The 26,639-nt window shown below is 40.7% G+C and overlaps 1 protein-coding gene across 4 annotated transcripts in view; it reads right to left on the reverse strand.

The window, feature by feature from the left end:
- RAI14 (retinoic acid induced 14) overlaps positions 1-26,245 on the reverse strand; it is a 94,885-nt gene extending 68,640 nt beyond the window's left edge. For 3 of the 4 annotated variants that reach the window (XM_031608423.2, XM_031608422.2, XM_031608419.2), the window contains exons 1-2: positions 25,831-26,245; positions 15,726-15,826 (exon numbers count right to left, since the gene is read on the reverse strand). In XM_031608423.2, coding sequence (XP_031464283.2) covers positions 15,726-15,761 — 36 coding nt within the window. In that variant the 5' untranslated portion in view covers positions 15,762-15,826; positions 25,831-26,245. The other variant, XM_031608421.2, reaches the window with a different exon arrangement.
- Between the last annotated feature and the right edge of the window lie 394 nt (positions 26,246-26,639).

Below are 26,639 nucleotides of genomic sequence, written 5' to 3' on the forward strand. Positions count from 1 at the left end.
TTTGGTTTGTTTTCATTGCTTATGTCAAATAATGAAATTTTACAGCTGTGTTTGCTCTATGTACAGAGAGCTGACAATTCCACATTCATAAAACTGAAACTACAAAGCAACACGTGCAATTTACAGATCAAAGATGAAAACCTGGCAAAACAGGAAAACAGCAGCAATTAATGTAAAAATAGAAATACAAACTTAAGAAAATGAAAATGATGCACTGAAAACAACCATTAAATCTACAGGAGTTACCCAGGAGATGGGACAGGTGAATGAGTTCAAGAATCACCATTGCAGAAGAGTAACTAAAAATCTGTCATTAGGTAAATATCTTATGCATCATTTCTGGGTGGCATAAGTTTTTTAAGTTTTTTTCCTTCTCTTTCTTATAGAGAGGGACAAGCTGAGTAACCACTGCAGGAAAGTGGAAACTTACATTTCTAGGTTAAATCATAAAGTGACTTGATCTGATTAAAGATATCAGGAAACATTTGGAAAAAAAAAAACAACCAGAAACAAACCAATAAACGAAAAAAAAAAGTCCCACCAAAAAGCCAAAGGAGATTATAAATCTATACTCCAGACACGAAACTCCCTTGCATGGATTGGAAAAAATACACCATGGCAGAATGATTACATTCTTATGCTACCAGAAGAGAAAACATCAGTGAAGTACATTTCAGCTGTATGTTAGCTCACTAAACTTCCCTCTGCTCCCTGAAGACTACTTACCTAATGTTCTTTCATTTCATTTCATCAGAAGAATCATGGACTGCACTTGATGTTTTCTCTTAAAAAAGATGGTACAGCTATCCAAAGTAGATATTACAGATTTTGTAGACTGAAACAGCCACAGTTGCTTGCGTGCCCAAAAACACAATGAGACACTGAAGGACAAGAGCCTGGAAATAAGCTGTTACAGCCACAGCATAGTCTCATGTTCCCCCAGATTTAAAAAAAAAAAAAAAAAAGGGGGGAGAGGGAGTTTGGTGGTTATCACCTCATCTATTATCACCTCATCTATAACAATAGAGCAAGCATCCATACTTTAAAATGATGAGAAGAAATGTATTATACACTAATTCAAGGTCTTATTCAATACAACACAAACTGATAGTCACCTTCAAGAGGCATGCAAAAAACTCCACTGTAGCCATTTTCCCCACACAATGCTTACATTTGCCACATCGCATTCACCATGGTACAGTTTAGTACTGTATTATATAAATGACTTTCTACCTCAAATGCTCTAGCAACTCTACTCACAAACACAACAAAATCCAGCCTTCATCAGATTTCAAGCATCTTACCATCTTCTGAGATAATGGAGACAGCTGACATGCACAACTACAGCAAACAATCAAGAAATTTTTGCTGTGACAATCTGAGCTGACGTGCCTTGCAAACCTTCTTGAAAGCACAGCATGCAAAATAACCAGCACAGCAATCCAGTTGAAGCGAGACCTGGCTTGCAAACAAGGAACCTACATTACGAATAACAAAACCAAAACACTCTGAGCAACTTAAGTTTACCAGCAAACAACATATGCATTAAGTCGTAGTATTCACTGCTGTAAAAAAAGAGCTGCACAACATCAAGTCCAGGAAAGCTGTGTTGCTGTTTAGCACTTGGCATACATAGTCCTGTTTGCCACATCAATCCAACATAACTGCAAGGGTGCATAACTGCTGCTTGTAGTTGTCATCACACACTGACACAGGTGACAACTGTGAGAAGTCCACAGCAAAGAGCAATAGGCTTTATACCACTCAGTACACCAAGTAGGACAGGAACATAAATGGGTGGGCAAAAAGAAATTCACAAAAATCCCACCCCTGAGTAAAATGCACTGAACACATGCTAGATAGCTGAAATTTGTGGCCTTCTCAAGCCTGAACAGAGGACATAAGCACATGACACCGTTCAAATGCCCTTAGCCAGAAGAATTATTAAAAAAAAAATAATTCAGCTTCCTCACCTGATAAATACACAGAAATAACTTGGTCAACCCATATTTCAAATGCATTTCAAACCCAACCTCCAAATTAAAGTTTTTATAAATGTACTCACAAATCATTGTCCTCAACTGAATCTCCTCTTTTCTCATTAAACGGGTTGCATTCGGATTTATAGTTTCAAATTTTCCCCTGACATTCAAATGCACATTGACAAGAAGCAACAAAGGTAAAACAATTGAAGATATGAATCTGACACTGCACTAGCTTCTTGTAACTCATCTACCATATACCTTAGCAGCTAATAAGGTTGATTGTTTGTTACACAGTTTTCTCTCCTTTAAAAACACAGCAACCTATGTGCTCCTGGGGCATGCAATAAAACTTCTTTCAAGCAGTGAACTGACTAGCTCACACTGTTGCTTATATGCAATTCCCCATCTCACCTACATCTCCAATGGTGCACTTCATTTAGACTTCTGACAAATTTATGATTTATAGATCTGTGATTCACATCATCAGCACAAGGTCAGTAAGAGGTTGTTGTTGTATCTATTGAACAGACTCATGTCAGATCACAAACAATCACCCCAGAAGCAAAATAACAACAGAAAAACAGCCCTCACAAAGTCACTAAAGGATAACTTGCCACACTGAGTATTCTCAATAGTAAAACATATTTCTATGCTAGAATCAAGGGAAGTCCAAACCTCATTGAAGCCTCACCATTCACTTCCAGCAAGCCAACATTTTGGTTCTTGATTCAAAGCTCAGTCAAGCAGACTGAAGTCTGCCATCTGACTTCAAAGGGCCCTATTTCAGTCTCTGGATCAGCAGACAAGTTCCCAAAGGATTCCTAAGAGGTTTCCACCACACACAGTAAAGGAAGCAAAGATAAAAGAAAAGCACACACCTGCAAGCAGAGTAAAATATGTGTATCAGACACGTACATAAGCACTAGTAACCACATTGTTTGCAAAGTTACAAAAAGACCTTGGCTTCTGTCATCATCTGTAGCATATAAGTGTTCTAGACAGTTAACTGTATATTTAGCCGCATCTAAGAGAAGCATCAGCAGCATGTCTGGGGAATGACAGATGGCTGTACAGCAGTGAGTTTAGCTTGAGTTTCAGATTGTTTTGCAAGTTAGGTTACCTTCCCAAATCCAAATATCATCAAATAGCACTAGTGTTAGATGCTGAACAAGAACAGCCAGAAAGAGGTTGATACCTCAAGAAACTTGAAGGTAAATATTTAACGAGTAAAATATAGTAAGAGAAGATCTTGTAAATAAAAGCTATGTCAAATAGATGTCAAACAGATGAAAGACATCCTTCAGCTGTAGTTAAAGGTATTCAATCACAGACATCTTCAAGAGTACTTTAAAAAGCTTAAGTCTACAGCTACTTCTAGATGGTCTAGATCAAGAAGTAAAAATAAAAATAAAATAAAAATAAAAATAAAGTAAAAATGATAGCTCCTTAAATAGCTGTACTGGAATAAGTCCACAAGTCCAGGCAGCTATACTGCTAACAAGTGAACAAAGACACCATAGTATTGCCTGAGGCTAGCCCATTGGTGTCCAACCTTTTGGCTTGAGAGAAGAGAAACTGTCTTGGCCACATGCAGAACATATAATTCAGTTAATGCATATAAGTTAAAAATATATATTTTTTAATATATGTTTTATTAAAACTTAAAGAGCAACAAATACATGAAACTAGCAGGGTATTTGACCTTGTTTTTGTGAAATTAACAGATCAATGTCTGGTTCAGTGGAATTAGTTGCAGTTGTCAATCACGTCTCATGGTGATCATCTGAGATTTTTTTATGAACTATTACTGTGATTCATCCTTGAAAATAGTCATTCACAAATGTACACACTGTCCAAAAGCAATGACATGAATAAGGTGTGATCATGAAGTGAGGAATACTTTTTTTCTGTTAAGATAAAAGTCTGGTAAGTAGACATGATCAACTTTTCTTTTGAGCTGAAACTCTGATTGCAACATTATACATTCCATTTTAAAATGTGCATGTAACAAGTTTATGTGAACTGAAAATCAAGTCACAAATATACCAAGAAATTGATGATTTTTTTCAGAATTCTTAAAACCTATTTTCAAATTCCTTTATCAGAATGGAAAGCAAGGCTGCATATTTTTCACTGTTCATACAACTTTGTTTAGCCAATATATTAAAACACATGAAATTATTTGCCATAACTTCAGCTTGCCATAATTCAAGTTTCATTTTGAATGCTGTTATGGTTTGAAACACAGCACAGACAAATTGATTTTCACCTTAAAGGCACATTTTTAACACATTTAAATGAATATCCATCAAAAAGTCAAATCCATCAAAAGTGCTAAATCTGTGAGCCATTTTCCATCACCATGTTTTGGCACAAATTTTTCTTTTGTTTACATAAAACACTTGATTTCATTTCGCAAATCATAAAATCTTTTTAGCACTTCACCTTAACTTAGCCACCTTCCTTTAGAAAAGTAAATGATGTCCCTATGATCAGCATCTGCACTTTTAAGGAACTCCTGGAACTGGCAGACAGTTGGACTGGATGATCTTGTAGGCCTTTTCTAACCTCTGTGATTCTACGATTCAGCTCCTTGGACTTTGTGAAATTCACAGCTTTGATGACAATTTGCATGACATTATTCATTTTTAAGGCTTTCACACAGAAACCTTCTTGACGTATGATACAGTGATATTTCATCAAAAGTGAGTTGCCAGTGGCAATTGCATTGTCCCCTATTAATTTTTAGGTCCCTCTTTCTTACCAACAATTGCTAGGACACCATAAGTAGCTACAACAGAAATCTTGACAAAGGTTAAAGAAAATCGCTTTAATGTAATTTTACTGCTTCATACATATTGCTTCAGGAGATTTACTTGTGTCTTTCAGTAGCACCAAAACAGTCATTTCTTCAGTGATATTATATTCATCATCAGTGAATTCACCCCTAACGAAAATGGCAAGTTGAGCCATATCTCTAGCATCAGTACCTTCATCTATCACCAAAGCATAACATTTGAAATTGGCAGCTTTACTCTTCAAATTTCTTTTGATAGATTTTTCTATTTTTCTAGTTCACCTGGTGACATTTTGATGAGACAAACAGGTTTCAGAAAAATCTGCTTTCGTTTTGTTTTTAATCAGGACAAATTATATATGCCACACTTTCCAAACACTACTTAATAAACACACCATCAGTAAATAGTTCTGATTTTTTTACAGTCAGATTTGCTATCACATAACTAGCTTTTGTGACAGAGCTAGACAGAGTTTGTGTTTTAACTTTCTTTTTTTCTAAGATTTTGTTGAGATGGTAGACAAATTTTTCAGCTCCACTATTTTATGTTTACAAAGCACTCCTCAATACACATCAAAGTTAGCAGCATGTTTCTGTAGATAATGTCTTCTCACATTGTGATCTTGAAAAATGACTCAGTTTCCTTACTAATTAAGCATAGAGCCACATTGTTTGTCTTACCGATAAAGTACACGATAAAGTACACACCTGTCTATTTTTCCTTGCATTCTCTTCCTTAACTCAAGATCTTTCTTTTCCTGGATTTTGTTTTCTACTGAGATGCCACAAAGCAAGTTGAAAGACTAGCATCTGCAGTCACTGTGTTTTTCTCAACAAGCACCTCAAGGACATGGCATGTGTAATATACGTGGGACACGGTGCAACTGAGTGTGTACCACTGCCATGAGAGGCAGAATTAGCACCCTCCTCATCCCCTGGTTCCAGCCCAGTCAGCGCTGATCACAAACTGACAGTTTGGTTATTGCTAAGCACCCAGGGAAAAGGTGCCACTGTAGTGGTGGAGGGCAGCAGATGGGCTGCACTGCAAGCAGAGCTGGGCCGCATGCAGCCTGCAGCCTATGGGTTGGACACCCTTGAGCTAATCCTCAAGTGTTTCTTTTTAAGGCATCTGAGAACATTTTAGAATAAAGCACCTTTTTTAAGATTACTCTTTGTGTCTTTTGTGAGCATTGCAAGCTTCCAATAAGTTGTTTCTAGACACAAATCTTAACAGAGAATCACAAAATATTGGCTGGATGGCCAGGCCCAGAGAGTGGTGGTGAATGGAGTTAAATCCAGCTGGTGACTTGTCACTAGTGGCATTCCCCTGGGGTCAGTGCTGGGGCCTCTCCTCTTCAATATCTTTATTGATGAACTGGATGAGGGCATTGAGTGCACTCTCATAAGTTTGCAGATGACACCAAGTTGGCTGGAAGTGTCAATCTGCCTGGAGGGAGCGAGGCCCTACAGAGGGATCTGGACAGGCTGGATAGCTGAGCTGAAGCCAATGGGATGAGGTTCAGCAAGGCCAAATGTCGGGTCCTGCACTTTGGCCACAACAACCCCAGGTAACACTGCAGGCTTGGGGATGACTAGCTGGAAGACTGCGCAGAGGAAATGGACCTGGGGTATTGATTGATGCTGGGCTGAACACGAGCAAGCAGTGTGCCCAAGTGGCCAAGAAAACTAATGGCATCCTGGCTTGCTACAGAAACAGTGTTGCCAGCAGGAACAGGGAAGTGATTGTCCCCCTGTACTCAGCATCTTGAGTACTGTGTCCAGTTCTGGGCCCCTCACTGCAAGAAAGACATTGAGGCCCTGGAGCGGGTTCAAAGTAGGGCAACAAAGCTGGTGAGGGGTCTGGAGCACAGGCATTATGAGGAGCACCTGAAGGAGCTGGGATTGTTCAGTCTGGAGAAGAGGATGCTCAGGGAAGACCTCATTGCTCTCTATAACTACCTGAGGGGAGGTTGTAGTGAGCTGGGGATCGGCCTCTTCTCTCGTGTAACTGGTGATAGGACTAGAGGGAATGACTTCAAGCTGCTCCAGGGGAGATTTAGGCTGGACGGTAGGAAATACTACTTGTCTGAAAGAGTGGTCAGGCACTGGAATGGGCTGCCCAAGGATGTGCTCAAGGAACATCTGGATGTCGTGTTGAGGGACATGGTTTAGTGAGAACTATTGGGGATGGGTGAATGGTTGGAGTGCACGATCTTGTAGGTCTTTCCCAGCCTTGGTGATTCTGTGATTCTGTGAAAATGGCCAAGTTTGGTAGGCAGTCGACCCTGCTCAAAGGAAGGCCAACTAAAGCAAGTTGCTTGGAATCTTGCCAGGTCAGGTTTCAAATATTTATACAACCAAATTACACCCAGTTATGAATAACTGTAAATTATTAGCTCTGCATCAATTCATAAGAAAGTGAAATATTCAAGAGTCTGTAGTATTTTAAAAGCTCATTAAGGAAGATCATCTGGTTACAAAACTTAAGTAGCTGTTCATAACACACTTTCACTACTGAGTTATAGTATACATACACTGTCATAACAATAAGACAAGTACTGTCATAGCAGAGCATTTTCTCACTACCAAAAATACAACTTTCCATAAGCCTTACATTCACCCCAGCTTTGTTTTCTCTCTCTACATAGCTCTGAAGTTTTTAAATCACCTCAGCTAACAAAGTGAAGTACAAACATCAGCCATCAACCTCACCTCACTTAATAAACCTGCCTTCGGACCACAGAAAACTCTTCCTTCACAGCTGTTCAAAGGTATCTAAACCTTGAAACAAAAAAGGCCCAACTGCCCCTGATCACCACATGGTATTTCCTGGGAAGAATGGCCACTAATGCCCTCACTCTCCTCTACACTTAAGCTTCATGCACCTTTATGATACGCATGGCTTGAAACTTGAGATACAAAATCTTGTCGAGAAAGGAAACAGAAATGGGCTTAACATGCAGCTAATGCTGGACTCAGCTGGGTATTTAACAACAAGCAAGGAGAACAGGGCTTGAAAGCTGTGATAACAAAAGTTAACAGTACACCTACTTTGGTTTGATGAACATTATAATATTTGTTGTATGCTCTCAAAATATTAGCATGGGATGAAAAGGCTCAAAAGTCTTCAGTAGAGTAGGATGTATGGGAGGTTTAGCTTTTAGTTAATCCTACAGTGCCTACTCACAACAGATGTTTTTATTCATAGTAAGACACAAGACAACACTTTTGACATGAAGACTAGACCACTCATTAAACCGTTTTACATGTGTTTTAATTGACAGCTGGACAGATTTTTTGTTGTTAAAATCAGACTAGGTACAAATAGTGCCAAGAAAATAAGAGTATATATGTAGTTTACCTCAGTAAGAACACAGAGACAGCTAATTCCTATTTTTATTCTACTTAATATTTAAATCTTGCATAAAATAAACAAATGAAATAATAATTAAAAAAAAAGAACAATTGCTTTTTTGCAACTCCTCCAAGCTGAAGTCTTTGAACTTTTGTGCTCTGTTTAAAGGGACACAAAAGACATGTCTCTACACAGCAAAAATTCCTTGCTGCAATAAATTAAAAACATTAAAAAAAGACAATTTGCCTTTCTTCTTCCTAACCACCCTCTCTTCATGGTGCTCAGTTTGGGTACTTGAGTTTGTAATGAAATGTCAATTAAACTGGCTAGTTTCACATTCTAACACAATGTTGTATATTGCTACAGGGTTTAACTCTGTTGAAACCTTTTTTTTTCCTTAATGGGAATTTTTCACTTCATTTCCACAAAGGTTTTATACATGCTCTTTTTAATGATAGAATCACATGGAGATGGCCATTCCAGCCATCCTGGAATGAGTAGAACACAGCTGCAAAGTGTCTAGCTGGCCATGCACTGCCCAGGCGAGCAGGGTAGATCAGTATTGGAGATCAATCAACGTTTCTTTTCTGAAAATCTCTATCCCTTGCTCCAGCTCTAAACGAGAGAGAGAGCAAGCAGGGAGAAGCCTGAGATAAAATTGAGTACACGACTGAAAAGTAGACACCTGGCCCTTGCTATTTTTACAGGAGAATCACTAGCACCATGTTACCAAGTGCTGGTAAGAATATGACTCCAGGGCCAATAATAATGGGAGATGTTTTTTTCCCACAATACTGGGGCACAAGCATGGGCGGAGGTAGAAATCAAAAGGAATGCAGTGAAGGAAACATGTCATTTACTTCAGAAGTGATTATGTTACATAACACAGTTGTGGAAAGCAGAGCACAGGTGAGCAGGATGCACTACCAAAAGGACAGAGAAATGAGAAGCAGATGGGTGAGGCCAGCCCATCAGGTTTTATCTGACACTCCTTTAGCTTCAGAGCTAAAGCAGATTTATCATTGATATTTGCCATACAACAACATTATGAGGCTAGATGATCAGGATTGCAACTGTACATGATCAGCCTGACCTGAGTGAACAATGAATACTTAACAGACAAAGGACCAGAACCAAAGCAATTACAAATTTGTAGCTGATGAGACATTTTGCTATGGACTGAAAGCGCTCATCTAGGAACCCAACTAAAACATTCTCTACTACACTCCAGACTGTAATCCTGTTCTACGAAATAACTGTTTATTCAAAGCTAGCCAACTCCAAATCACACTCTACCATAATTTCTAACACACAATACAGCTCTCACTTGACCTACTCCCTTTTGTTCTATGTCCCAGTCAAAAGCTATTACATGATGGTAAGATGTTCATATCGAGCCTACTGCAACAGGCAGCATGTTTCACTCTGTATGCAGAAGGACTCAAGTACATTTGAATTCTTTTCTGCACAAACATTTGAGCTTTCTTTGGGAGAGCAGGTTCACTAGAGCAGAACTGTGTGCTGTCCAGAACAGAAGACAGGAAGCCAAACAGTTCCCAAGCTGAAAATGTGGTGGAGGGCTGAGCTGTTAACTCCAAACAGAGGAACACAGAAGCAGGAGTCACTACAAGAGAGAGAGAAGGATAAAACTTATCTTTCCAAGAGGAAGTGGTTGAGAATTTCCTACACAATCCCAAAATTAAGGCTCAACCTACATACTGTATAGTGGACTCCTAGGACACCTAGACAAATCACAGAATACAGAATATCAGGGATTGGAAGGGACCTCAAAAGATCATGTAGTCCAATCCCCCTGCTAGAGCAGGAACACCTAAATCACGTCTCACAGAAATGTGTCCAGGCAAGTTTGAGTGTCTCCAGAGAAGGAGACTCCACAACCTCCTTGGGCAGCCTGTTATGGTGTTCTGTTACCTTACTATGGAAGAAGTTTTTTCTCATATTGATGCGGAACCTCCTTCCAGCTTGCACCCACTGCCCCTTATCCTATCATCGGATGTCACTGAGAAGAGTCTGGCTCCATCCTCCTGACACTCAATCTTTACATATTTATAAATATTAATGAGATCACCCCTCTTTAGCTTGGAAAAGAGTGTCCTCTTTTCTAAGATAAAGAGACTCAGCTCCCTCAGCCTTTCCTCGTAAGGGAGATGCTCCACTCCCTTAATCATCTTTGTGGCTCCACACTGGATTCTCTCAAACAATCTCTTTTCTTCTTGAACTTGGACTGAGAGGCCCAGAACTCAACACAATATTCCAGATGCAGTCTTACCAAGGCAGAGTAGAGGGGGAGGAGAACCTCTGTTGACATACTAACCACACCACTTCTAATACACTGCAGGATGCCATTGGCTTTCTTGGCCATGAGGGCACAGTGCTGGGTTGTGGTCATCCTCCTGTTCACCAGGACCCCAAGTCCCTTTCCTCCATGCTGCTCTCCAACAGGTCAGTCCCCAAGCTATACAGGAACCAGGGGTTATTTCTGCTCAGATGCAAGGCTCTAAACTTGCAAAAGCAAGTTTCAGAAGTTTATTTTCTAAATAGCTGAGGAGAATAATCAGAAAGCACTGCTATTCCACTTTCTAGTCAGAGAGAATTCTGTATGTTTTTTTTTGTTGGTTTTTTTTTTTTTTTTTTCCAAGCCACAATTACCTCAACTGGAGGTAGCACATATTCACAGGGTGGATACTGCACTTCTCAACAATCCCATCTTCCTTTTTAGGATACTTGTAGTGCTCAGAGGGTAAAAGAATGTAAGGACTGTTTAAAAATAATAGAGCAGAATCTCATTTAATGTTTCCCCACCCAAACGTTATTCTCCCACACACTCACTCCAGAGCACATGGGAACACAATGATTTCAGTGGAATGTATTACAGTAATCTTTCAGTTCCGGATCCTCAGAAAGCATTTGATACCTCAAAAATTGTTGAATAGGAAACTACTAGTTAAAACATGAGGCATTAAAAAAGTGCCAAGTCTTAATTAGGATAGCCTCTAGGTTAAGATTGGGATATTTTACACAGCAATGTACCTAACTACCTTGTTATTTTGAGATTTATGGAAAAGTCACTACACTAGAGGTCAAAAAGAAGAAATTTCCATAAGAACAGAAAACTTTTCCTCCTACATTTGATAGTACAACAAATAGGCATTTCGGGAAATACCAGAACTTTGAGCTGGCAATTAGCACTGGGAAATCCCAGCCTCTCTTGCCTCTGCTTCTGACAATAGCTAATTTTTCTGCTCAACCGCATGATCAATTTTTAAAATTTCAAGAAATTCTAATAATTTAATTCTTCACTATTAAAAGCATTCAGAAATACATACCAATTCTAATTTTCCTCTTGCTCAATCACCAGCTAGCAATAAGTAGAAAATTAATCAGTTGTCAAATTGAAAGAAATTGTTTCCTGATGGCCTTCAGTATTCCCAGAATATGGTCCTAAAACTTTTCAGTTATTTTCCCACATATGTAAGTTAGGAGTGAAATCAATCCAGCCCTAATCAAATTTCACACATATTGTTTTCTAGAGGAATTATTAACACAGTTAAAAATAAATCACCTAAATCACTTAGGTTCCTACAATATCTTAGTGTCAAAGAACTAGATACTTATATGTACTTAAGTGTCTAAAAATGTAGATGAGCATCTTGTCATATTTAAGAAACAGACAAAACATGTTTAGACAGGTTTGATATGTTTGTGCATTTGAAAATCTAGTTGACCCTCATCTGCCTTTTGCAGTTATTTTTGAAGTCAGGCCACAAACTAATTATTACTGAAGATATTAAAATCACAAATGTTAAATACAATTATGAGGACCAATCAGATGGATAGCACTGGATTTAATTGGATTATTTCACATTCTACTTCTCTGAGCAGAAAGCGAAGAACTTCAGTCTTAATCTTTAGAGACAAGTATTCTCCACTGTGTAATATTCCTACAGACAGCCTACTCCTACAGGCAAAATTCTACTGACAGTCTGTAAATAAAAGTTCCCAAGTGATAGCTCCTGCTCATATCACACCATTTTTTCTAAGTGTTACATATAATAGGTGTCTTGCATCAATTTAGTCTGCTTTTAGATGCTACCAACAGTAGATTTTAGTTTGACAATCAGGAGTAAACAAGTGAAGAAAGAGTGGAAAAAATATAGGCCCTTGGACAGAAAAATAGCCTAATTCTTCATCAAGATGCAAGTGCAATTTCTATCATTCTGTCTACAGATATTTCAAGTATTCACTACTTACTTTCTAGTCTCAGTATTTACTCCACTTAGGCATCCTGTTCAGATTTTTAGACTACATCCATTCTCCTGTACATCATACTTTGAAAAACATTTATGACAGAGCACTAAATCTCACTGCTCCACTTCACATACACATATTCATATGGCAACAGTAACCCCTAGGAATGATTTCACTGCAGCTAAATGTGTGAAGGGGGAAAAAGACTCCCTGGTTAACAGAGCTGCCTACACACACAAAGATAGTGAATTGCTTAAGGTACAGGGAATCTGAGTAGCAAAAACATGAATCGCAAAGCCAGAAGATAAGCTTTGCTCCCCTCCCTCAGATGTGAACTATACCAATTTTGATAAATTTCAGAATTTCCAGCAATATATATATGCACGTTCCTGGAACTCCACTACTTGCATGCCCAGCCCAGAGCTTTTTATGCCAGAAATCTGAAGGTGTGATCTGACAACACAGCTAAGCCATGAAAACAGCTGCAGGAAGAGAAGTACTGCTGCTCCTCCCCAATTTCACCATTCCTCTCTGGGCTGGCCTTCAGTGAGACACAACAGGGAGTTAAACAGCTAGATCAGCTAAAACCAACTCCACAAAGTAATTTTCCATCACTTTATGATCCTGAACTGACTTACTGAGTCTCTCATTGAGAGTTAGGTATCCTTAAAACCAGAAGGGCAGAGACACTAGAAGAGGGAGCCGGGCTGGCTCTTCTAAAGCTTCAAGAATGGTGTAGACATAGCACCACAACAAAGCTCTACAGCAGGGAGACAGCTAATACATGCATAAATACCAGCAGGCGTGCCCATTTTCAATTCACTCACTTCAAAACAGCCTAGAGAATTTTAATGCATCAGTGAATTTGCCTACTCAATCTTCATTTTAGAATACAGTTTTATGTTATCAGCTGGAGAATTGTTTGACTAACCCCTGTCTCCCACACATACCTTGAAGACTTATTTCTACTCCTCCCCTTCTTCCTATTTATTTAATGCAAACAAGCGAGGCTAAAAGAAAAGGTACCATTCCCTCTGCCAAGATATTTCCAGTTCTAACTAGGACATTAAAGACTTCTTCCAGAATGAGAAAGAGGCCCTCCATCCCTGCTGACTTTCTTCTTAACCTGAAAGCAGTTAACATATTTTATAAACTGAGATACAAATAAGAATAACTCCCACTAAAACTACCTCCTCTTCCTCCTGTATTCTAACTATGAGAAGCATATGGAAACTAAAAAGAAGGATAATTTTCCTTGGTTATCATCACAGAACACACAACAGCCCCACTTGACTGTTTTGAATTATGCCCTTAAGGTTTGGCTTCAACACAGAGAAAATTAGACCCTCTTGAGTTTATACTGCTGTGCTCTTAGAGCTACCTATCTAACCATTAGGTATCTGAAAAATTCTTTGTGATCAACTTTGCAACTTTGTCTCAAAGACGATAGACAGAAGTAGTACCCAAACAGCAATTACTTTGAGACCTCCCCTGGTTTTGGGGGGAAAGGTGGGGATTAAGGAGACAAGGCCAGGTGAGTAAGGAATAAGAGAAACAGCTGAATAACAGTGGGTGGACCAGCTACAGCAAGACCTAGTTGCATCATATGCATGTCACTTAGCCTTTGCTCTAGAGCAGCAGTGCAGCCAACTAGCATAAAAGTGTGAATGAAGTCATGCTAACACACAGGCACACCTAATTTCCATAATACCAAGTATGTCCCTACATTAGCAAAAGGACTGCTCTCATTACTCAAGCAGACACTTAAAGGAAGTTTTAACTACTGTAAAGTGAACTGAAACAGTGGCTGCTGCTATTCATCGCAATGGCAACAACTTCTGGCAACCAAATAAGCAGCTGTAGACTGAGAGGCATATTCAGTTAGACGAGACACCAAAGACTCATGTCATGTTCATTTGCTGCAAAGCAGCACAAGATGCTGCACCACCATCTGAGTTGGCTTGGTCACCAACAGAAGTAAAACATGCCTAAAAGTTAAGTGTTTCATCCTACTCCCAAAAGTTAGTTGCCATATTGAGTTTGGCTACAAAGTTGGTCCTTTTAGGAAGAGCTCTTGCTTATTTGAAGGAGTAGATTAACTAACAGTGCTACCATTAGTATGCCAATACAACAGCTGCCAGCAACAAATACTAACTTGCAGTTCAGTGACTTGGTAAGCGGTAATCATATCTACATATCACACTGCAACAGCACCTGTTTCTTCTTCATAGCTACTGAAGGGCATTACAAGCTGAGATCACTAGAACAGAGAGATCACTTTAACGGAGCACTACAAGACCATCTTTGCACCAAAGAACAGCTTGGACTGCTCCTGACTGCAGTGTGTGGTGATTTTCCTAAATACCAGCCTCTCTAAAGAAGCTCCACTTTTAAACCTTATGAATCTTCACCAAACACAGCTGCTCTAGAGCTCTGTGGGAATATGGCAAAAAAAAAAAAAAAAAAAACACCCTTTCCTTCTACAACTTATCTGCTGCTCTGAAAGAAAAAACATCACATTCTTCATGAATATTTGTTACAAATTCTATGTAAGATCTTGAAAATCATTTATTTCACTGACTGCACACTGCAATAGCACATGAGCATCAACATGAGTATACAGCAGGAGTTGGAAAGATTAGCAGTAGGAAGACAAGGACAAAACTGGACAATAGCAGTCACACTGATCCGAAGGATCACACAGTTCAACTTTGAGTTTGGGTCGCTACTGATACTATCATTAAAAATACACAACATGTGATGTGCTCACTACTGTTTCATATTTATGTCTGCTGTCCTCACTGATCAAGCCTTGCATCCAATCCTCCTGTCATGTGGGGATTGATAAATCACATCTTGCCCTAATTGCACAGCTGGTTCTTATACTCTTGCTAACGAAAAAAACCTGCCACAGGATAAGGAGACCTTTTGTTATATGCTCAAACATCACACTGATAAGAATGGTTTTATACTTAGACAGAAATACAATTGGGCAGTAAAGTCCTCACTAGGCTTAACCCTGCACCTGGGACAAAGTTTCAATCTGCATGTGAGCACAATCTAAGAGAAATTTTGCAGGCCCCATGCGTATATGCTTGATTTGGTTATTCTAAGAAGGAAGCAAGGTAGAGAAATACTTTACATAACATAGAACTGCATTTCAAAACAGCCTAATACGTACTATACTCAGCTAATGCCTTTGTGCTTGGAAAAAGTTGCTCCTCTCTGTAATTCATTAACCTGCAACCTTATCAAGGTGGGAGTGAAGAACTTGTTTCCAGCATGGAAACCTGCAATCAAACTCAGCAGAAATACTTACGTCACTCTTCCTGAACTTTGCTTTTAAGCTCTTCATCCTGGTTACATTCAGTCTTCGAAACGTTTGAGAAGTTGTCTTTTTTTTTTATCCTTCTTCAATATCTAAGGGGAAAAAAAAAGAAGTTTCCAACTTGATATCATTCAGCTCACGGGCAGACAAATCCGAACTGAATTTACACACATACATTGCCCTTCAAGGATTTAGCCCTCAAGCTCTAACGAAGATTAACAACCCGCTAAGAGACATGTTTTGTATTTCCAAACTTAAAAGCAAGCCTAAATCTGACCACAGGAAAACAGGAGGAGCCTTTAGCAAAAACTCAAATGTGCGTCACATAACAGTAGCTACCTCTTGCTACAAGCAGATCTGACATGTTTGTGCACGTATCACCTCTCTACTCACAGTATTTTAATATTAACATCAAGGCAACCATTTATAAAATGGTAAATGCAGAAAGATGGATGTTGAGTCATTCAATTAAAGTTTCACTATCCTACAACTATACTTCTGTAATAGCTAGAAGGACTGCATGTACACATTTAACCACTAATTCAAAACTAACTGTAAACCATACATGATACATACTAGTACAGCTCAACAAAATATAAAAGATGGAACCATCTAAGCAAGAAGAAGGTTAATCACTGGAAGAATACTTTTATGCTCCTCCCGTAACAAACCCTATGTGTATGCAAGAAAAACTTCACCATGAGGAATCCAGAGAAAAGACATCCAGAGAGGCTGCAGAGTCTCCTTTTCTGAAGATATGCTCTTCTGTGCAGTGTACTCTACAGGACCTGTTTTAGCAGGGGGTGGACTAGATGATATCCTGATGTCCCTCCCAACCCTACAATTCTGAAATTCTGTGCAATTCTGCATTTGAGAAATCATAACTGTTCTCAATTTGAGGATGCACTTTCACAAACAAGCCAAGTTTCTCTTTTATCCCTTTGAAATGAAAAAAGCAGCAGTTATGCAAACACATACAACCAACAACAGACAAGCTGCAAGATTTTATAGGGAACTAAGGAATCTGTACTAGAGCAAAGTTTCCTAAGGAATCACAAAATTACCAAGGTTGGAAAAGACCTCCAAGATCATTCAGTCCAATTGTCCACCTATCACAATATTTTCCACTAAACAATGACCCTTGGTATCTCATCTAAATGTTCCACAAACACCTCCACGTACAGTGACTCAACCACTGCCCCAGGCAGCCCATTCCAGCACCTGACCACTCTCTTGGAGAAGAACCTAATGTCCATCCTGAATTTCCCCAGCTCCTAGGAAACTGCAGTATGTAACAATCGAAGCTAAATGTAAATGGTGAGAGACACAAAGTAGCAGGGCAATGTGTCTATTCCTAGACCACATAGAAAAACTTTATGGAAGAGAAACATACTTAAGGACAAGAAAAGGACATCTATACAAAAAACGTTCCGGCTTCCTAGTATGCTCACTGGAAAAGCCAATCTATCCATCTCAACCACAAAGGTTAGCAGCTATACAGAAATTTTGCTGAAGGAAGAGTTTAAAGCAAAGGTTATTCAGCTGTATAAACTTCCCCCCTCCACTTTCGGGAAAAATAAAAGGGAGAAAAATACCATGAGCCTAACTGATAAATAACTAAAAAAGAGGACTACAGCACAAAATCTACTAGGTCATGGTGGATCACTGGTGTGTTGCATCCTTCTTCAGGAACCTTCAATTACAGTTTGATAAGGAAAGTGAATTTCAGTTATTTCATAAGAGAAAGTCCCTTACTGTTATGAAAACATGCTGCTACATTCTACATGCTCCCTTGCCTATAAGAGATGTTTTAAAATGAAACTTCATTGTTCACTCTTGGTAAAGTACATAAAAACAATTCCACAAAGCACAACACTGAGCACCATTCAGGAAGGAGAATGAACACTAAGTAAACATGTAATTTAGCTCAACCTCATATTTAATTGACAGCCATTTAAGACACACACAAGCACATTTCTTTAAAACAACAACAAGAAGAAACAACCAAACAAAAAATCCCATGTACTACATATACACAAATAGGTTTCCCACAGAATACAGACCTCAACAGGTAATTTTGATGGAATAATTCTGTAGGCTGTTAAAACATTATTAACTCTAATTATATGACTCTGAGTCTAATTAAATAATCATTCTAAAGTAGCATGAGATTCCTAACTGCATCCATATATATGACAGGGTTTTACTGAGAGCTCTTGCTTTTCATTTCAAGGTATGAGAATAAGGAAAATTAGATAGCAGCATTGTGTCTAATTCTTTATGATGCAAAAGGGCAGCAAAAAATTTGTCAGAGCTTTTTATACCCTGAATTGACTATACCTTAGCTTTTTCCTGGCTAAACAAATCTGCTACACCTATTCAAATTTTGAAGAAAGTGTGAAACCATAGAACAGCTGTCATGACTTGCACTGGAAATGAGCCTGAACCCCAACAAAAGCCCAATAATCTCCTAACACATTCTCTAGTACCACCAAGGATTATGGGCATCACGAAGACTGGAAACAGCACAATACAGACAAGACAAATGACATGTTAGCTGGCCTTCTTTAAATATACACCCCACCAGAAAAACCTTTAGGGGAAAAAAGATCAAGAGAGACTTCGAAAGCTGAGAAATATCAGGCAATATCCAACAAAACACAGACTAAGAAGGTCTTTCTAAAAGTAAAAAAGTAAAAGTTAAATTTTTTTTTAGTCAGATAAGTTTAAGTTTAATTACACCATTTAATACAATAGAACCAAACGCTTTGCAGCGGGAATCAATAACAGATCTCTTATTACATACATGCTGTCAAATGACTGTCTGCTATAAGCTGTCTTTCCCCTTCCCACCCCCTCACCACTTTTTTCTCCCATGAACAAAATATTTGTTATAGCTTCCATGGAAATGAGGTACTCAACTTCAGGGCTGTAAGAAATGCTCCTTAAAGATGCATGCAAAGCTGAATTCTTTCTGAGAGGAACCTATAGCAGTCCAGTTAACAAGCTTTGCAAGCACTCCCAGTATGCTGTCTTTCCCCATCTTGAGATAGGAAGAAGGGAGGTGAGCTGTGATACCATCAGAAGCCAACTTATTTTTTCCCCACAAGATATTTCACTTCTTGTGCAGTGCGCTCTATACACTGAATTTGAAAATGAAATCCACAGAATAATTATAGAAGCATGGAAAAGCACACAAAAAACCATATTTCTGAGTTCAGAGCATTTTACATCTGTATTTATTTTCTGTAAAAGATAGTTAAACATAAACATTATGATCACAGCTTTTGTATCACAACCCTTCTGTAGAGATAAAAACCCACGAAGCAGTGAGGGCTGTCTTTTCTTGGCACTGCTTTAAGGAGGAAGTCACCTCTCAAAGGGTGTAATTATTGGAATTGATGCAAAAAGAGGTCAGCATCCTGATTCAGTAGAGCTTTATGACAACTGCTCATTTGCCAGAGGGGGAAATAAAGGAAGCACCGTTAATAAACTCCTGTTTTACAAGACAGGAAACGACAACTAGAAATTCACTAGGGAGAATCAAGACACTTCAAAACTATTTCTGCAGTGAATCACAGCTATTAACAAGAAGCAAGTTTTACCTATTGTGGTATTTCTCCCTTTCCAAAATAACTGTGGTAATAAATGCTGTCATTTTGTAGCTGCAGCAAGTTAGCAGTTCAGAACTGCTTAACTCCAGAGATTCTCTACAGCTAACGCTGATCACATGCTGTCAACCATTATCTCTAAAATTAAATATCTTCTATCTCATCTTCCTTCAGCTTAATAACAAGAAACAGTTCTCAGGAGCAGAAAACATCCTTAGGTTGATGGCAAACCTATCTAGTGAAAAAGTAAGAGATACTGATGCAGTAGTATTCAGCCTCGATAATTTCATTGTTATAATATACAGCACCATCTTCAAGTTTAAATGTAGGAATCAGATTAAGATAATCTTCCCCACTGATTTATAGTAAGATTTTGGCAAACCACAATAAACAATTGTACTGACTTTTTTTGTTTTTTTGTTTTTTCCCTTTCATCACTTTGCTGCAAAATCCAAGCAAGGTCTTCTACACAATATGGGCGCTACAGTCAATATACTGAATGGCCAAATATTCAGTGATGTAAAGTAAAACAGCCTTAGGGATATGCGGTGCATACTGTTCATGGCAATGACTGCTACCCTTTAATGATTAGTGCACGCTGAATTTAATTACTTTTAAGTGTTAAAGGACATGCATCTCTTTCAGAACACATTGAAAAGCTTCCATCTCAAAACGTTCTTTTGCAGCAAAGCACTGTTTATATCGTCAGCTGATTTCCTGATTCACTCCCAAAAATTCCAGATTTTTTTTCAGTTTATGTGGCTACAGACTAGAGTATGCAAGATCTGGCAACATACAGGTAAAATGATACATACGAAAAAAAAAAAAGTCTAGAAAAGTACCAATGCTGCTATTTACTTACATCTCCTTTGTGTGAATGTAACTACTCTCAAAAGAGAAAATAAGATGTCCCAGAAGTCACTTCAACTACAGCAAAACAACATCATTTGTTCTCTGAATAATCATTGTCTTTCTGCACAAGCCCTGCTGTGACCCAGGAGAACAAGTCTTTGAAGCAGTCAGCTCTGCAGGGCTGCCAGAAGCATCCTCAGCTCTAGCATTTCTGCCGCTGCCCATCTTCAGTACCCAGCTTGTCAAATACTTCACATGCTTGAGCTCCCCTGACCTACAAACCTGTACCAAGAACATGCCAAAACACAAGCTTCTCCAAAGCTGTTGGATCACCTGAAGGTATTAGCAGCTAACCAGACTCTCCAGTTGTTTGCATGTGAACACAAGTAAATCCATAGTTTCCTAAGAGTAAATAAATTTTAAAAATCCACTTAGCACTCCATCTATGACTACCATCTAATTACCATCCAGCTGAGCACATTCCTCTACTTCTCATTCCAAAGCAGAGAAGCATACACAATCAGATCAAAAGCTACAGGAAAATTTCCGCAGTCTTCATCAACACAACTCAGTTTTTCCATCTTGAGTAATCTATCCTCCTCTTCCTTTCATAGGAAAAAACAAATGGAACTTACTGTCACCTATAAAGACAAATAATTCTTGGCTTGGTTAACCTGCTATTACTTATCAATGAAAACACACTGAAAAAATGCACTGAGAAGCCCAAATACAACACAAAAATGGGAGTGATTTATAGACCGTTAATCCCATGCAGAACAGAATCAGACATCAGAGATAGCAGGGGCATTGGGTAACTTAGTACAATCTCTCAATCTGCTCACAAATCACTGGCAAAGATGTGCTGAACAGTACAAATTTAAGCATTTGAGCCCAGAAGTTAAGAACTCTACAGATATTGCATCACTAACAAACGTAGTTATCTCTCTTTTCTTCAGGATGCTTTGCCTCAGCTTTCTACTCTTACATATCCTCTACATTCAAAATCTGCAAATATTTTACTTCATTTCTAATGGCTGCAGCTAAAGTCGTACCAGTCTCTGTGGACATTACACAACTAATACTCAACTGTCAATCTGGGATATGTGCAATTTGTTAAACTGTGCTTTCTCCTTGGGGAAAGTTTGCATGAACAAGGCCTTATACACTGTTAATTACAGAGAAGAGTAGAGAAAATTCAAAATGTGACACAGCTCTGACTTGTTCATTTGACATACCGGACAGAACTCCAGGCAAAACTGTATCTCAAGTGAAGTCCCAGCACATCTGTCATTCAAATCATTATGCTACAACTTTACTCTGTTCTTACTCCAGTTCCTTTGTCTCAAAGTATCTGCCAACAGTGAGCTTGCAGCGAGACAAGACTTACTGCATAAGCAAGGATATATTGCTATCTTTCTCTGCATTGAATTGCCAGATCTCCAAACTAAAAAGTTCCCCCACACTGTGTGTCACCCCATTTTGAGACCATATTCCTTTGGTTCACCAAACATAAGATGCACTGCAGATCTGAAGACTTTTCCCATGTTCATTATTTAGTCCAACAGGACTAGACAGGAATTGAAGCATACAAACTGAAATAGAGAAAAAAGATGCAGAGTTTCACTTTGCAAACGTCAGTTATTTACATGAGAAATCCAAGAAAACAACAACTAGAGCTTGTTTATACTTACTTCCTAATATTCTGTATTATTCAACTAACTGCACTTCAGAATCAGCAAACATGAGAACTTGTTGAGATGCAATCTTCAGTGTGAAAAGAAACAACTGCATCCATTTATAGACAAATACTCTGAAATAGCCTAACATAGAACAGCCTCGTACAAGGGCAGCAGCTAAGAACACTGATTTAGATTACCAAAAAACACCTGCCAACCCCACTCCCATTAACTAAGCTCTTACACTGCTGAAAGGCCTTGAAAAAATATTCCACTGAAAACCTCCCTAGTCTAGAAATACTTTCAGAGATGGTGCTAATAACACACCTACTCTATTCAGCTTCCAAGTTTTTGGGAGGGAAAACATTTTAGCTGATCAAAGTGGATTACATTTTTAAACATTATCTGAAAATGAAAGGGAATTGGGTGTATTTACAAACCAAAAATTAAGCACATTCACACTTCATAAAAGGTATTAGGAACTGAGATTTTTTTCTACCCTGAAAGACTATCAGTCATAAGTGAGTAGAACTTCAGCAAGATCAGTATCCACATCTTAGTGAAAATGGAATCAATTTTATCTGATTTTATTTAGGCTGTTGAAAATCATGTTCAGTAGCAGCAGCACTAATACTAGACAGAGAAGGCGCAACATGTAGGATACTTTTCCCATGCTTCAGAGAACTATGAACATCTAGAGGGCTCTTAGAGATATCCTCATGGAAATTCAGACAAGACCTTGCATACCAGATTCTAAGAAAGCATTTGAATGCCAAATTTCCCACAGACATCTGAAGGCATCCCAGTGCCTCTGGTGGTTCAGATGTGAGGTACTGTTTCTGCATGCCCACCAGCAATAGCTCCCAGTAGCTTCCTGAGCCTCAGCATTTATGAGGAAAGAAACTGGAACACCATCTTCCTACAGTCTCAGAAAGACTTGCATACAAGTTTTCTCTTCGTAATGATTGGACAAACTTGGCTCTCATCTTTACCCTATAGATTCAGGTGAGAAAAACAAAGAACAACAAAAAAACTTCACATATCTTATGTTTTGAAGGTACAAAATAAAAAAGAAACTAAGACAGCTTTCAAAAATATGTTTATGTTATTACAGCACTCACCTAAAATGTGAGACCTGCTCTGTAGAAGAAGGACTTGAGTGGACATCTAAGACATTCTAGGCACTAATCATTAGGCTGATGACACCCTCCTAATGAAGCAATCACACCAAACTACATGGGGCCACTGAGACAATGAAGAGGCTGAAGTACCTCTCCTGCAAGGCTGAGCAAGCTGGGACTGTTCAGCCTGGAGAAGAGGAGATTCAAGGAAGTTCTTATCAACGTCTATTATCATCTGAAGGGAGGATGCAAAAAAAGACAGAATCAGACTCTTTTCAGTGCTGCCCAATTCCAAGACAAGAGACAATGGACACAAACTGGAACACAAGGTTCTTTCTGATCAGGAAGCATTCCTGTACTGTGCAAGTGACAGAGCACTGGCACAGATTGTCTGGAGAGGTTGTGGAGTCTCCCCTTTGGAGATCTTCAGAAGCTGCCTGGATATGGCCCCAGGCACCCTGTTCTGAGTGCCCCTTTTTAAGCATAAGTCAGGCCAGGTGGACCGAGAGGTCCCTTCTCACCTCTGTGACTTGCAGATTCTGTGACCACTACCATCACCTCAGGGTTTTACTGGCCACAGCTTTCTGGATCTGAACACAAGAGAAAGATGCCTTCTTTCACTGCTATGTACTTCAGCTCTGACAGTTCTCTGCAGGTACCATGATTAACTTTTAATCTTAAATGTAAGTGGAGATGTTCCACTACTTCCACAGTTTACCAACAGACTTTCACTTATTTTTTGGCAGTCTGATAGCGATAACCTTCAATATATTCCACGAATCACAGCTATTTGCCCTATCTCCTCTACAGGTTAAAACTGCAGTATTAGGTGACTCTCAGCAAGGACTGACAACTCCAAAACAATCTCCAAGTTACCCCACATGCAGAGTTACCACCAGTATATGCATTCACAGGCACCTAGACAGCAACTCCAAGGAGCATGCAAAGGGACTAGGCTTCTCAGACATGCAGGAAGTATACAGACAGCAGGAAAGCCAGTTATTCAAATCTGTAAGCTTAGAAGATGTTACAGATCGCTATGTTCCCGCTCAACATCCAGTTAATAAAAGTTGCCTGGAATTTTCAGTAGTCTACCATCTCCACCACTAAGCAAGGCACAGAGCCTAAAATTGATTTATTCTAGTTTTGCTTGGCTTTCCTCCACAGCTGTTTCAAGTATTAGCCCTATGCAAAAATAACCAGTCCACAATCAGCTCTCAAAAGGAATGTGATCAGGGTACTGTTGCAGAAGGATTTAGGAATTGCTAACATCTCACATAAGAAGTTAGTTTTTGTGGCCTCTTGCCACTACTTCTCACTTAAAAGAGGCATGAACTTCTTACCAGTGAGAGAGAAAAGAAAAGCAACATAGTGGGAGCATACAAAAGAAAAAAAATAAGTAAGAGATGGGGCAAGTGAGTAAACTCTACTGTGAAACACCCACATCATTTGCGAGAGCAGCAGCCTCCCTCCACATCTCTTCTCCCATCGGTGTGCACTGTTTCTTGGTTTGGAGAAGGAGAGGGAAAGAGGTTTTAGTGCTTTGCTAGCACATGCACTCTTGGAAGAGGGAAGAGAAGAGCACAGGGCCCATATTTTTAGACAGTGGACAGACGGATGCCTGCTACTGCACAGTGACTTACTGACACTGAGCTTGACCTGAACTCAAGGGAACCCTGAGCTAATATCCAGCTCTTTCACTCTGGTTCATACAGCTCTTACGCAATTCTTCTATTAGTAAATAAAATCTCATTGACAGCTTTCCATGAGTGTCCCGAGACGAGAGCCAAGCAGGTCACTGACAGACATTTACCAAACTCATCTACTCCTAGGTAATCCAAAAGGCCTATCTAAGATGACATATCCGCACATCTGGGCTTTAAAAAATAAAAATAATAACAATAAAATTGAAACACTGGTCTGAAACCTACAGGGATACAAAAAGCAAAAAGAAAAGGCCGCCTTTCAGTGCGTACAGCAGCAGCTCTACGCAGACGGCAAGCGTTCTGTGTCAGCTCTGCGACAGGCGCGCTCGCTACAGAAACACTGACAAGAACTCGCTCCGAGCCCGCAGTGCCAGCAGAGCAGGAATTGAAGCAGACTGCTCACAGCCCCGAGGAAACTTCAGATTGTGACAAGTGGCCGGCGGAAGGCTCTTCGCTGCCGAGCGCTGCGCAAGAGAAAAGCCAGTCCTTCCGTGAACTCCGTGAGAAGCTGGGAGCGAAGGTTTCTGGCTGAACTTGATGCGATTAGGGATTTTCTCGATTGCATTTCGGAGCAGCCACAAAGAAAACACTCGGTTCGCCTTCGAGCTTCGCTGCGGCCGCGGGGCTGGGGGGGCGGCGCGGTCGTTAACGGCGACGGGACCCCGGTCCGACAGGCGCCGAGCTGCCGCCCGGACCGCCAGGAAAGCAGCGCCCGACGCCGCCGGTTCGGTCCCGGGGCCTCGGAGCAGCGAGGAGGCGCGGCCGGGCCGCGCTGTCACGGAGCGGCGGGGTCGATGAGGGACCCGCGCTGCCCGCCCCCGCCGGCGGCTGTCAGCCCTCCCGAGCCCCCCGTGGAAATAAAAGCACATAAAATAAACGCGAGGGAACAACCAAGCGGCGGACACTCACGGGCTGCTCCCCGCTCTCCCCTCCGGGCTCCCCGGCCGCGGCGAGAAGGAAGAACTTTCCTCCTGTTGCTCCACGCGGAGGAGCTGCTCTCCGCGTACGCCCACCGCCGCCGCGGCCGCCACCACTACCAGCGCGGGGCGGGGGCAGGTGGGCGCCGCGCACAAAGCCCCCATTCACAGCGCGCGCCGCCTCCCCCTCGCGCCGCGCCGCGCCCCGCTCACCCCAGGCAGCAGCCGCGTCCCCCTCCGGTCGCCGCCGCCGCCGCTGTGAAGGGCGGAGCAGCGCCGCCGCGCGCCCCGGGACACTCAGCGGCTCCACGCGGATAGGGCGGGGGGCGTGACATCATTCCACGGTCACGTGACCGCGGGGCTCCGGTCGCCCACCGGGGGGACCGTTCGCCCCCTCGTCGGTCCGCCCCCCCTTCAAACGGGGGTCTGCAGCCCCGCGCTCGCGGGGGGCGGGTCACGTGACACCGCGCCTACCCGCCCGTCTCTCGCGTCCCCGCGACCGTTACGCTGAGGAGGGAGGCGAGGGAGTTTCCGTCCTGCGCTTCTCCGCGCCTCGGATTCCCCTTTCGCAGAGCCCTGGGATGCATTAGAGGGAAGACAAGTGGGTTTCTTTTCATTTAATGTCCGGATTCATTACCGCTGTGGAGTTCGGTGGCACAGGAGTCCAGCAGTTATAAAATCCCAAATGGGCTTTATGGCTGAGCGAGGTGCTGGTTCACTGGATGAGCTCCAAAAGTCTCTTCCTTCCTCCAAGCTGATCTGCCACCAGTGGCCAACCGCTGCCCCACCTCTGCATCTCACCACTAACACCACAGTTCCGTACCCTGTACAAGTAAACCAGGATGCTTCGTCTACAAATTGTCCTAGCCAGTCGGTGAACCTCCTCCGCCACCAGAGATGCCAGCCTTCTCCTCATCGCAAAAACCCATCTGCTGGTCCCTTCACAACAACCGCATTCCACACCTCGCAGTTCGCCTTTCATCTTTGTGATCGCTCCTTTCTGTTCCCAACCATCCACACCT

The sequence above is a fragment of the Phasianus colchicus genome, chromosome Z, assembly GCF_987193195.1.
Source record: "Phasianus colchicus chromosome Z, bPhaCol1.hap1.1, whole genome shotgun sequence".
NCBI lineage: Eukaryota > Metazoa > Chordata > Aves > Galliformes > Phasianidae > Phasianus > Phasianus colchicus.